The sequence below is a fragment of the Echiichthys vipera genome, assembly GCF_963691815.1.
Source record: "Echiichthys vipera genome assembly, chromosome: 3".
NCBI lineage: Eukaryota > Metazoa > Chordata > Actinopteri > Perciformes > Trachinidae > Echiichthys > Echiichthys vipera.
The window spans coordinates 14,018,688-14,032,539 of NC_139828.1; the positions used below are offsets into that span (position 1 = coordinate 14,018,688).

The window sequence follows — 13,852 nt, forward strand, 5'->3', positions numbered from 1 at the left end:
ATCACAGATAAACAGGCTTTACTTGCATATGTAAATATAGTATGTAAACATAATATGTAAACCAGCCACCCATTCGATTAGCCTTTGTAAATCCCATTTAGCCCCAGTCTGGAAAAAGATTTGAAGACACCAAAGAGGATCTGTGGCAGAATTGGGTTTCGGTGACAGCGAGATGGACAAAAAGTGACGTCAGATTTACGAGAGGGATCGAAAGAATGAGAGAGGGGGGCCTCATCGACATATCCACACACCTGACTCAGCTGGCCCAGTTTATCTTCTTACGCAACCGGCCAGTGGAGTCCATTCACCCTCTCTCCTATCATCACTTGCTTCGAGGAAGGGCATTGGGGGCTGAGAAACTCTCAGGGAGCGGAGGGTGAAGGGGAGGGTGAAGGGGAGGCCAGCGGGGCGCAGCTGCACACAAGGAGGGGAACGGTCTGATGAGAGAGGACTAGTGGAGGAGAGATGGAAGAGAGGCTACACTGTAGGCGCTTTGCCAGCATTGCCGCATGGTTGCTAAGGGAACCACTTATTTGTCATCAAGTCTCTTTCATGCTGACTCTTTTCCTGTCGCACACACACTCTGTTTCTCTTCCGTTTCCTTTCCTCCTTCTGTTTGAAAGCTGCTTCTCTTTAGCGGCTGAAAAGTGAAATGAAATCCAGCAATGCCTGTAAGCTAGAGAACGAGCTCAGCCAGAGAGAGACAGAGAGAGAAGAAGAGCTGTTGAATGGTCGTAGGTCCCAGCTGAGTGTAATTCAAGGCCTTGTCATTTATCCGACAGAGGACGAGTGGATTACCTCAGTGTCCTTGACCCACTATACCCCCACTTTTTATGCTGACATAGAAAACTACAGGGTATGTGGACAGAGTGGGTGTTTAGGACCCAGTGTGGTGGTTTCTGTCACTTAAAGGCCCGGACCAGAGAGACCACCTCCGTCTAAAATTAGTCAGGAAGTAAAAACATCACATACCCACCAAATACCTCAAAGACAGATCTGCTATCAGTCGGTGGCAGGTAGGGATGTGAATTAATAAGATTTTATTGACACCAATGCCAATACAGATTATACTTATCCGTCTGATTCTTTATCGATTCTCTTATTGATTCCTGATCAAAAGTCGGCCTACACAGCTTTTCAGAGTCAACACAAGTGTTCTTTTATATCTGAGTCCAGACACAGTGGAGATAAAATGAGAGAATATTCATGTAGCTCTCTTTTTTTATTTTGTTTTTAAGGTTTTTGAAAGAAAAAATGACTGCTAAACCTGCCTGTGTGGACCTCAATGTTATTACAACGCCCCGCTTTGGACAATTACTATCTCCTCGCCACAACTCTATCTTGTAGCAAGTTTCCAGCAGCGTAGATGCATGAGTTTGGCGTCATTTTTCAATGCACAACTTTCAGAAAAACATGCCGGCACTGATAAATGGAATTGCTGAGCTTGGAGGCATACGATTCAGATTACAATTTGTTGCCGGTTCTCAACTAGAGCTGGTTCTCAACCGGCGCGTCAGTGATGCCAACGTCCTCTAGCCCATCAGGACTAAGCTCTGGACCTGGGGCAACAGCCTTTGCTGCTGCAGCCGCACCCTCCCTCTGGAAACACCCTTCCAAGCCATATCCGCAATGCTGATGCTCTTCAGTACTTCAGGACCTACCTTTTTACTCTTACTTTTTACCTTTAAACTTCTTCTTCTTGTTTTTTTTTTCATTTTTGTTCTGTTTTGATTTAGTTGCTACTGTAAAAGTGTCTTTGAGCATCTGAAAAAGCGATATATACAGTAATTTCAATGTATTATTATTATTATTATCATTACGCTAGTTCCAGTTACGATCGGGGTCTCCATGACCACATTTTGTCATACGACACACACACACACACACACACACACACACAAACTATGACATGGAAGATATACCAGTGGTGTTTAAAGATGCAAACAGGTCAGGAGTGTTGAAGAATGAGGCAAACACAATATATGGATTGCTTGTGTCTGCAGTAAACTGATTCAGCCACTAGTGTGTTTCAGCCTGTGAGTGTGCGTAGGCTTAAGTTTTTGTGTATTGGAGGGGGATGATGTGGTGGAAAACTGGGGAGGGGGGTTATGCTGTGTGCTGACAGCTGGCTTCTATAAATAAATGTCGCAGGCAGGGGGGAGACACAGGGGTGGAGAGAGAAAAGAGTGAGAGAGCTGGGAAGACAGAGAGGGGCTGATACAGATGTACTGGACTTAAAAGAATGCGAGTGTCCTGAGCTCCGGTCATGACTTGCCGAACACGCGCCACATGTCGTCGCCGTCTCAACCAATCAGCAGCCCCCGGATGGGATCATGTGCCCCCTGCATCTGCCTATCTTCCTCCTCATGTGTCCCGACTTGAGGACCGCAAAGACGTTACATTTTTATCTTGCATCAGTGTTGCCCTGTCCGCTTCCTTCCCCGTCTTGTTTTGACTCTCTAGTGTGTGACGCAGGGACTCCAGAGAACAGAAGAAGAGGAGACAGAAACACAAGAATGAGAGAGGAAGATAAATAAAGAATGAAACTAGGATGATTAACAACAGATTAAAAAAAACACTGTTTTTAAGAATCTCTGTGAACGTGACTTTTCTGAGAACTCACATGCGGCTCTCCCTCCATTAATTTGTCATGTAGTCGGTCACTGAGCCCTATCGTATCATATCCTGTAGACTAGCTGCTTGGTAACAACCAACTGAGATGTACTGTATCACTGACACCAGCAACTTTCACTTTCCTGCCTCCTGTTACACCATTTCATTGCCTTCTAAAGTGGTGTGTGTGTGTGTGTGTGTGTGTGTGTGTGCGTGTGTGTGTGTGTGTGAGATAGGCTGTGAGCTGGGTTTAGTTTCCTGTCTTGGCACAGCAAAGGCACACTGAACACCTGCCTGTCTTATTGCTTACCTGTCTTACCTATTTCACCTGCCACTCTGCACGTCTGTGTACCTCCATGATTACGATTCAGAGTTTCTAACAGAGACACAAGAGGAGAGAAGAGGTGGGAGGGAGGGAGTAGGCAGCAAGATTAAGGAGGGGACGGACAACATGGCCCCACTTGTGAGTAGGTGGGGTCATCATGTTATCGGGCTGCATCAGGAAGCCAGGAACCTCCTCTCCAACTTCCTCTATTTCTGCGTGCACAGCACACCATAAGCAGACTTGTGAAAGGTTTCTGTGGGCAGACGGTCACATGGTTGTCATGTACTGTAGCTGATGAGAGTGTGTCAGGAAGAGAGTGCGTGTGTCATTTGTTATTTGCAGTGTTGTATATATATCTGTCTCTTTACATATTGTATCTATCCACAAAAGTATTTATATATGTGTATTCTAGTTAGGTATATTATACATCTAAACAACATCCTGACACTAGCGCTGGCAACAGGCCAATAATAGTCATCTTACATTTTCTATCGACATCTCAATATAAACAGCTCTATAAACGAGCCAATCATGTGTTTATTCTAATACCTCTAATGTGTAGAGCAGTGATCATCAAATGGCCCACCAAAGCTTCCCATCCGACCCGCACAATGTAAACCGCCCAGTCTTCACACCATTTCACCAGGAACGTTTTTGTATCTTGAAGAGCCTATAGCTGCCTCCATGTGAAGATTTTGGTATCATGTGAAACTAGACAACCTGAGGCAACCACATCATGGTAGTTTATCTGGTAGGGGGATACAAAAGAGGATGTGTCTCCCCTTTACAAACATGAACACTTTATGCTTATCCAATTCTAAAATTATGTCATTTCATATTTCTGCATACTGTAGTCCCTAAACAGTCTTGGATTGCATAAATGGAGACTCTTTTGGACTCAGTAGTCTGAATGTGTGATGCTGTTATTCCTCATAGTAGTCATTTCATTGAAGTGAGACCATTTTGTGAAACTGGACCTCACTGTATCAAGTGTTGTGACTTCTAGGATAATCACATCCTCATGAAACTTTACAACCACGAAATAGAGACCTAGGGCTTTCTGCATGCTATTATTTAACATTTCCTCAATGTGTTTAGGAGTCTGTTCACATCGATATATATATATATATATATATATATATATATATATATATATACCTGTCATAAGTTTTAGCTTCCTTGACATGTGGTTTGAACTTTGTGCACAGTGATACAAGCCCTGTGTTTCATGTGATGCATGTGTGATAGTTCATCTGTTTGTTATCAAGACACAATGTTCACTGTCCTCCTCGTGTCTTCATCCTGGCTTTATTTAAAGCCCATTTGTTTTCTGCAGCCAGAGTTTATTAGCTCAGAAAAATGAGCCGTCGGTTGTTGCAACAATTACTCTAAAAAGCATCTGTGGTCCAAATGGCCAAATTCCTTCCCTCTAAATGTTACTGCTCATTCTGCTTAAAGGACATAGTGTGCAAAGAAATTGATATAAAAGGACCGATTCTGTGAAAGAACACTTAATTAATCGGTTACTGTGTCTAAATGACCTCCCATCCGTTCACCCAGCTGCATGCTCAAAGAAGCAGCCAAACGACTTCCTGCCCTGTGTCTGACTGTGGCTCTTCTCTCTGCTCTGTCCCTGCAGCCTCTAGCACGGTGGTGCAGGCTGCTGCCCAAAGATGCTGCCAAGATGCCGGAGAGCGCGTGGAAGCTGGTCTTCTACACCATGTCGTGGTCATACAGCACCTACCTGCTTTTCTTCACCTCCTACTCCTTTTTCCACGACCCGCCCTCTGTCTTCTACAGTAAGAGACACAACAGCGTCAACACTCATTCAAAGGCCATTTACATAGCCCTTATAAACTGTAGTCCACTTTGCTATCTGTTAATTAAATCACGTTAAAAGAAAAGAGCCTTCAATAATTAATAATTTTAAATATGTTGAATTAAATGACTGAATTTTCTGGTTTTAATCCCTTTTATGTGTTTGAAGCCATATTAGTTAAATATAAGCCTCAGAAAAAGCATGTTTAATAGTATTGTAACTGAGCCCTTTTCTTACCTCTCATGGAGCTGAAGTCATTTTAATTTAATGAAACAGCTGGCAGCACGCCTTAATCCTATAGAGACTCTGTGGGGGTAAAGTGCCACTTTTCAAATAGGGAGATATTTATAGCAATGTGTACGCGATAAGCAGCCGGGTGCTTCATGCATATTCTGAGCCTTGATCACTCTTCCCTGTTCTCCAGTCATCAGTAATCTGCTGTTATTGATACAAAAAAACATAGTTTGATAGTAATCAAAAGCACAGAAATGAAATAACAGCAATTCAACACTTATTATCTTCATAATTGTACGTAATTGATGACTATCACTGCTAATGGAGGATAGGTGTGCATTGGGGAATTCATTTATAATCCAGCAACGTCTTTTTTATAACCTGAGTGGAGCTATCAAAGGCCGGTTGACAGTTCCAGGTTCATCTGTAATAGCTGCATCACCTCTAATAGCTGTCAGCCCGAGATGGGTACAGAAGCGGCGTAATGTAATGTGGCTGTTAGGGAGGGAGAGGGAGAGATGTTAGCTAATAAGCTTCAGTCTCCAGGAGAAAATAGCAGTCTCCAGTTCCCATGCCTTCCCTTGGCAGCTCTTCTGTTGCGATCCATCCAGCAGCCTTCCCCTCAATGTTTAATGACGGACGGTCCAATCAATAAACATTACACACGGCCCCGAACGTAACCTCATCCCACCAGAGACAAACCTTACTCAAACATCGGAGGGGAAAGTTTCCGTCCAACATCTGATAGGTTTCAGAGACATGAGCTAGCCTAGCAGCCTTAACGTACATTCGGCCTGTGGTACTTTAGAAACCCTCTTTTAATTCCCCAGAGGTTAAACCTGATCTCTCCAGCCGCCTCCAAATACTAACCACCCCAGCTGACCCTTCACATCTGGTATCCCCCAGAAGTGACCGTATATGGCTCAGTATCTGGACATGTTAGTTATGCAAATGGGTGTATATGTGTGTGTATATAGCAATGATCCTGCTGTACATACAACATATTCATCATCTACACAAGATGAATACACAAATACTTGTGCGTTGGACCTTTAAAGGGTGGCACATCAGGTGTATGTCTTTAAATTAACGATACTGATTTTTAAATTAAAGTTTGGACAAACCTAAAAATGTGAATTGTAAAGCAGAATGTAGTATTTTATAAAAAATATTTTACCAATGTATTCAAGAATCTATTTACTACTTCATTGAATGCACTGTACTCGATATTCAGAACATTAATAAAGCAGCAGATAACTATTGTTACTATGTAAAGATAAAGGGGAGTAATGGCGTCCTGAGCAGAGGAAAGTTACTCTCCCTCTGTGTGTGTGTGTGTGTGTGTGTGTGTGTGTGTGTGTGTGTGTGTGTGTGTGTGTGTGTGTGTGTGTGTGTGCGTGTGCGTGTGCGTGTGCTGTAGTCCGATTTTCTCTGCTGTTTCCCGTGATAGACGGTCCGACCACGTGCATGTTGGTGCATGTGGCCGTGAAAATACTTAATTTTTCAGTATTTGGAGTACTTTTAAAACACAGGAGACACGTTACATGTTTAATCATTTTAATGAGATAATTTTTAAACTGCATCAGTATAACTGCAATTAATTCACTCATCATATGATTAACCATACGCTTATCTTTGTATCCACATCTCCTGGTTTTTACTCACAGTGTTTGAGAGACAATGAGTTGTGTCGTCTTAACGCTCGCTGACAGACGGGTGACTCCTCCACATGTGAGTGAGCACTGATAAGCAGCGAGTCTGAAGTAAATGCGTCTGTTGGCGTGAACTGTTTCCAACCGTGATGGCTGTGAAACAATCACCACCTTGTGTTTTACTGCGTGAGCCAAAAGTCAACTAGAAACAACAATAAAAACAGATAAGAAGAAAGTTAATGCAGTTACATTAGATAAGAGGAAGCTCTCAGAGTTCAGCACGACTCAACGGCATATTTGAATACTACAAAATGTTTTATTTCCAGTCTGCATCTGGCTTCAGATCTGTATGAAAATGCATATATGTTCTGTTTTAATTGGAGTAAGTGAGTCTCACGGTGGAGTTCCACCTATAGACAGGAAATCATCACGTGTTTATGGTTGTTTATGTGAAATTGGCTACAACGTAACGTTAAATGGTATGGAGGACTCACTCTTCCACGTGTCATATAGCAACTTTGAATGAAGTTTAGGGGGGAATCAGTGAAAAAAAAGTGTAAAAGGGCTTATTAATGGCCACTAGGACATCAACTAAAGGTTACTTTCATTATTGAAGTATCTGCTAGTTATATTTTGGATCAATCATAGTTTGGCCTATAAAATGTTGAAGGTTTTGTCTTTAAATGTCTTGTTTCATCAGTCCAAACCCAAAATATATTCACTTTAAGGTCTGAATGGTTGTCTGTCTCTGTTTGTCTCTGGGAGCCCTGCGATAGACTGGCGTCCTATCCAGGGTGTACTCCGCCTCTCGTCCAATGTCAGCTGGGATGAGCTTCAGCCCCCCCCCCCCCCCCCCCCCCGACCCCGATAGGGACAAGCGGCTGAAGATGAATGAATGAATGGATGATATAAAAACAGAGAGGCAGGAAACCTCTACATCAGAGATTCTGAAAAAAGCATTTTCTGTCTTGTTTGCATGAAAAAATACTTGACTACTGACTCCTGACTACAGTTGAATTAAGTTGATTTCAAAGTGGTCGACCTTTACAGTGTGTCCTTAGCAGCGGCCACGAATTCCCACGGCGCTTTGCTGCATGTCATCCCCGCCCTCTCGCTCCCATTTCACTCTCCAGCAGCTTTGTGTAGTAAAGGCAAAAAAAAAACCTAAAACATCTTTTTAAAAAGGTCGATTTCAGAGTAAAAGCTGGCATGCTTTATGTGCTCTCAGCGTGTATGAGGCTGGAACCTTTCCTCACATTTCCTGCCTGTTTCTCCAGACTGGAAGAGCGGTATGTCAGTGCCTACAGACATCGCCATCGCCTACTTGATCCAGGGCAGCTTCTACGGCCACTCCATCTACGCCACAGTCTACATGGACGCATGGAGGAAGGACTCGGCTGTCATGGTGGTGCACCACATCATCACACTGGCGCTCATCAGCTTCTCCTACGCCTTCAGGTACTTTGAATGTGTTTAATTTGTTCTACTTTTATAGGTTTTGGATGAGCATGAAGTGTCCTACCATTCAGTGTATGTCACATTACCACAACAAGCCACATGACTTGTGTTTTTAAATCTTTTTATTTTTTAATTTTATTTATATTTTTCAGTTGTATTTATTTTTTGCTTGGTCTTTTTACTGTTAAGGATTGTATTAACAATTTAATCATGTGACGCACTTTGTGACTTTGTCTGTAAAAGGCGCTATATCAAATAAGCGTATCATTATTATTATAAACGTATTATTACGACGGAGCACAGATGTATGGAATTCATGTTACGGACAATGATATAAAATAAATAAATAAATGAATATGGTTATGAAATAAATCCTGACATAAACAATACATACAGTCTATAAACGAGTCAACGTAGTTCAATGAATAAATAGGTTTTTTATTTAAAAAAATACTTTTTCAACGGACAGACGGATACATAATCCCACATTTATTTTTTTCAGGGATTTTTATTTTTATTTGCTGTATATAATTCCACAGTTATTTAACTATCTTTTCATTGCTCAAATGGCACCCAGAATCAATCCAAAACAGAAATGTACTTGTTTGTTTGTATTTTTTTCTGGTTTGTCCGTCCAAACAGTATAATACAGTACAGTGTATGCAAGTAAGGCTCTCAGCTTTCCTCCTGCAAATAAAGGGATTTTACATAAAAGGGGAGATCTGATAGGACTGTTTTTTGTATTAAAATTAAAATTAAATAAATGCACATTAACCGAAGGAAAATATTTTTCTTGTACACTGAAATTCAGACAGACACATGCCTTTAAAATGAACCACGTCATGTTTTCTTTTGCAGACCAAAGACTTAGAACCCTATGTTTTATAAAGGTTTCTGCTTTGATCCTAACAGTGCACAAAACGTACACTTGGTCTACCCCCTTATATTACATATACACATACTTTTACCCTCAGATACCACAACGTAGGGATTCTGGTGTTGTTCCTCCACGACATCAACGACATCCAGCTGGAGTTCACCAAGCTGAACATCTACCTGAAGTCCAGAGGAGGAGGCTATCACCTGCTCAACGACGTGCTGTCCAACATGGGCTCGGTCAGCTTTAGCATCACCTGGTGAGGCTCAACACACACACACACGCGCACGCGCACACACACACGCACACACACACACGCACACACACACACACACACACACACACACGCACACACACACACACACACGCGCGCGCACACACACACACACACAAAGACTCACACTCATTTTTGTAGTCTTGACAGCTTCATCCTGTTTTCTTATTTTCTTATTGACTCATGGAGAAACTAAAGATGTATAGACACAAATTTCCATTTCTGTGTTTCTGTTTTGTGTTCTCTCAGGTTCTGGTTCCGTCTCTACTGGTTCCCTCTCAAAGTGCTGTACGCCACATGTGTGTCCAGCCTCCAGTCGGTCCCCAACATCCCCTTCTACTTCTTCTTCAACACTCTTCTCCTGGCACTGCTGCTCATGAACATCTACTGGTTCTTGGTGAGGACAAAGAAAGCATTTATGGTCAATGTTTGTTTGGTCTAAACTGCCGCATAGGGATGTCAGGATTAACTGATTCTGCCATAACCTCGGTCACATAATACCACGGTTTCGTAAGAATTGTAGAAGCTACGACATGTACGTGTCCTGATTCCTGCGTTGAATCTTGCGTGTCACTTCCTGCGCAAAATCCTCCCATGGTCTTTTTCGGCACTTACATACATCAAATAAGCCATCGAGACAGTTTTTTTCCTTTCACTACAATTAACGGGGAAATCCGGTAGAGGTGCTGACAGCCGGACGTGGCAATGATCAACTCGGGGGCAGTACGCTGAACGCATTACACATAAAAGACCATGGGATGATTTTGCGCCAGAATAACACTTTAATGTGTGAATGTGCCCGTTTGTTTTGTGTGTGAGAGAGTCGTCGTGCCGCTCACCTGAAGCGTTGTGAAGAAAAGCTGTTGATATGGCAGAGGGAACTGACCTTCCAGCCTTATACCCGCCAAAGACTGCCTTAAATCAGCAGCGTGGGAGCATTTTGGAAACTTACAAAAGGAACAGGGAGTTGTTTTAGAAGATGGATATCCATTTTGCAAAGCGTGCCAACACGCTTTGCAAAGAGGCTGAACACTTTACATATGTTCCAACATCTTTGAGATAATCATCCAACCCTTTATGCTCAAGTCAGGGAGATGTATTTCTATTGTGTTTCATGGAATTATGGATTAATGCCAATTTAAATCGTGGAAATCTCTTCTGGTTTTCAAGACAATGGTTTGTAATGTTATTTTTGAGGGTTATAATTGTAATAATTTATTTCCTTGTTTCTTTATTTATATCTTGGTCGCTTTATTATTATTTTTATTCTTTTTTTAGGTCGGTAAATTTAATTGATAAGAATAAGAAAGGCATATATAGGATAGGCATATATAAGCTTTTTAGTGTTTTGAGTTTAAAATGATTGTTTTTATGACGACAGATTAAACAACAATTAAAAAAAAAGTTTTAAAAAGAATACCTAGCAAATTACAACGTTACAACGAAACAGTTCAGACTTGGCTGATGTAGTTCACATGTTTCTTTCTGAGTCCAGTCTGAGTCTGGGGATGTGTAGTAGTTACCTGGATGTAACTCCAGTTCTATGAGTACATGCAGAACCCTCTATTTGCAATATAACGTAGGCTGACATGTTTTATGGGGACGGAAAAATGCCTGTGTGCCGTGAAATATGATATTTGACAATAATCGTGACATCCGTACTGCCACAACTCTGACCTCTTTGTGTTCCCCGTTCCTCCCCTGTTGTGCGTGCAGTTCATTGTGGTTTTCGTAGTGAAGGTGCTAAAGGTGAAGGAGGTGAACGACGTCAGGGAGTACGAGGACGAGGAAGGCAGCAAGGCGGCAGCCGGCCTGCTCAGAGAACCTCGGGCAGAAAACAACGAGGATGATGCTGGACATCACAACTCTGCCCAGGGGTGAGCTCACACCGACAGACCCTCAGATCCGGGTGGACAGATACCATCAGCCAACTGCTGCCAGGCTTTCACTGTTAATGTTGAAACCAAACCGGCAGTTTAAGGTGTCATTTATAAGAAACTATGCGTTTTAAGACAGGTCATTGTGGAGACGTGAACCACTGTGAAGAGACGACCTGTTCCACTGAAGCTTTTTACACCTGCGTTAAAACTAATGGCCTGATGCCACGAGACCAAAATAAAGATTTCACAAATAACAGTGGTGAAATGGCTGAGTGGTTAGAGCGGTCGCCCCGTGGAAAGAGGCTGAAGGTCCTCGAGGCAGCACCCCCGGGTTCAACTTCGACCTGCGGTCCTTTGCTGCACGTCTCCCCTCTCTTTCACCTCATTTTCCCGTCTGTCCTCTATAATAAAGGCTTGAAAAGCTGCCAAGAAAATAATCTTTTAAAAAAAGTGAGAAAATACGTGTTAACCCATAGCCAGGTGTATTTTAATATTAGTATTCGGAATAAATAAAATTAAGAGTCATTTCTCTCAGCTTTGACCACATCTCAGTTTAGTGTGTTAGCTTACTAACATTAAATAATTAGCACTGACTGAACACAACGTACAGCTGAGACTGGTATAATATTAGCTGCTAATAAAAACAGAGGCTGGTCTCGACATAATGTGACCACACTGACACTGTTTTCTTTCTGTTAAAATTATTCCACTCCATATTGGAGCTTTTTTATAAAGACTTATGTCATTAATTTACTATTAATGCCACTGCCATGAGTTTGATGCCTCTTAATCATCTACACTGCTCACGTACAATCAAGCATTTATGGTAACAATGGTACACGTAGCGCTTTTCTTTTCTATTTATAATTATTTAAAATATTTCTTCTGTCCTAAAAGTCAGTTTTGTTTGGTAAAATGGTGGATTTGATCAATTTCTGTAGCCAGTGTACCAACAACTAATAAATATATTAATGTTAATATTATTATGCCACTTTAAAAGGCGAGTGAGTGAAATAACCAAAGAAACCGTTGTGTTACGTAATGGTGGTCTCGTGTAATCTGAGAATAAGTACTCAGCACTTTTGAATAGTGAGCTTTAAACAAGAAAACGCTAACTTAACTAAAACTAAAAGTCTATCTGTTTGCATCTTTATCTGAGGAGTTGCCTTTTAGCCTCCTGTCGGACCGTCATGTGTCGCTCTATCATCTGCTGCTGATTATCACGGCGCCCTTTGACCTCTGAAACTCTGAAGAAGAAGAAGAAGAAGAAGAAGAAGAAGAAGAAAAATAATTACTTTATTGATCCCGCAATGGGGAAGACCCTGAAACTGCCGACATCTCCGTCATTTTTAGTTTGGAATATTCACAGAAACAGAAAAAACGAACACTATCTCAGCTTTCGTGTTGTTGTTGAGGCGTAGATGCATTTCCCACTGAGCTTGTGTAACCAGCGACCCTCACAGGTAGATAGGATCAAAGAGCCTGAGACCATATGGAGATGTGATTATGTGGCACTCCTTATCTGCCTGGCCTTGACCACTGCTGATATCCTCTCTGCCTGCTAATGCCCCACACCTGCAGATCACCTCACCTGACAAGATAATTCCCTCGTTACCCGTCCTGCCCTTCGTCCTTAGTTCCCTGAATCTACTCTGTTGTCACTGATGAAGGAAGAGGTCTAACAAGCCTCACATCTCTCTGATGGAGTATCTTGTATCAGGAGGAACTTCAGAGATACGGTCCGAAGCTAAGTGGAGCACACGGACTTTAGGCAGAAATCTCAATGACACGTTTCAAGGTCAGGTGTGTCTTCATCACAGTTGAGCAGAACAGAGACCTTGATTAGGAGCTTTTTCAGGGACAGTAAACTGCATGTTGTTGTTATAGTATAACCTTTATTTAACCGGGAGAAACGCATTGAGATTAATCCCTTTTTCAACGGAGATCTGGCCAAAACAGGCAGAAGAGTTACAAACAGAAACTTAAAGATAAAATAAATAAAAAATAAGCAACATCATTTACAATTACAGATACAAATAACAGTAAAGGAACAAGAACAATCAAAACAACATTAAAAACATTGACATGCTTAGGAGATTGACTCAATTTATTTAATTTTTTATTTAAAAACACTTAAAGGAATTAATGTACAAGTTAAAGTCATTCTGCAGCAAATTTCATGTTGACGGTGGAAAGAAAACAAACACACTTTTACCCTGTTCTGTGCGGACAGAAAGCACGACAGAACACAGAGTATTGGAGTATTTTTTTGCTTCATGTAGGCAGGGTTGACCTTTTTTCATCATCATTTTGAAATTATATTATTTCCAATAACAGGGGAAGAACATCGTTATTTGTACATTGTGAGAAAACATATGAAAGGGAGTTCAAACAGGCGACTGCAGAGGATCACTTACATTTACTCTCCGTCACATTTATCGCATTACTTTGATCAGAATTTCCTAGATATTGTACAAAAGGGCACAGTTTTACACAATTAGGACAGGACTATATGAGAAAAATATCTAATGTTGAATATTTATGACTGATACGATTTGATTCACGATATTGACGGAATGATCATGTTTGCATCATTATTCTCTTTTTCATTGAAAAATATATTCAGATGATCATGGAGTCATTTTTGCAATATTCTGCACCAAAATATTTTATTTTATTTAATCTGTAGAAAACGATGTGTAGGTCAGGATGTCTCTGCA

The 13,852-nt window shown here is 41.5% G+C and overlaps 1 protein-coding gene across 1 annotated transcript in view; it reads left to right on the top strand.

The window, feature by feature from the left end:
- Positions 1-13,852, top strand: part of cers1 (ceramide synthase 1) — a 30,528-nt gene that overhangs the window by 15,884 nt on the left and 792 nt on the right. The window contains exons 2-6 of the mRNA XM_083911559.1: positions 4,578-4,737; positions 7,921-8,101; positions 9,076-9,237; positions 9,502-9,649; positions 10,969-11,129. Of these exons, the coding sequence (XP_083767685.1) occupies positions 4,578-4,737; positions 7,921-8,101; positions 9,076-9,237; positions 9,502-9,649; positions 10,969-11,129 (812 nt within the window). The remainder of the gene's footprint in view (positions 1-4,577; positions 4,738-7,920; positions 8,102-9,075; positions 9,238-9,501; positions 9,650-10,968; positions 11,130-13,852) is intronic.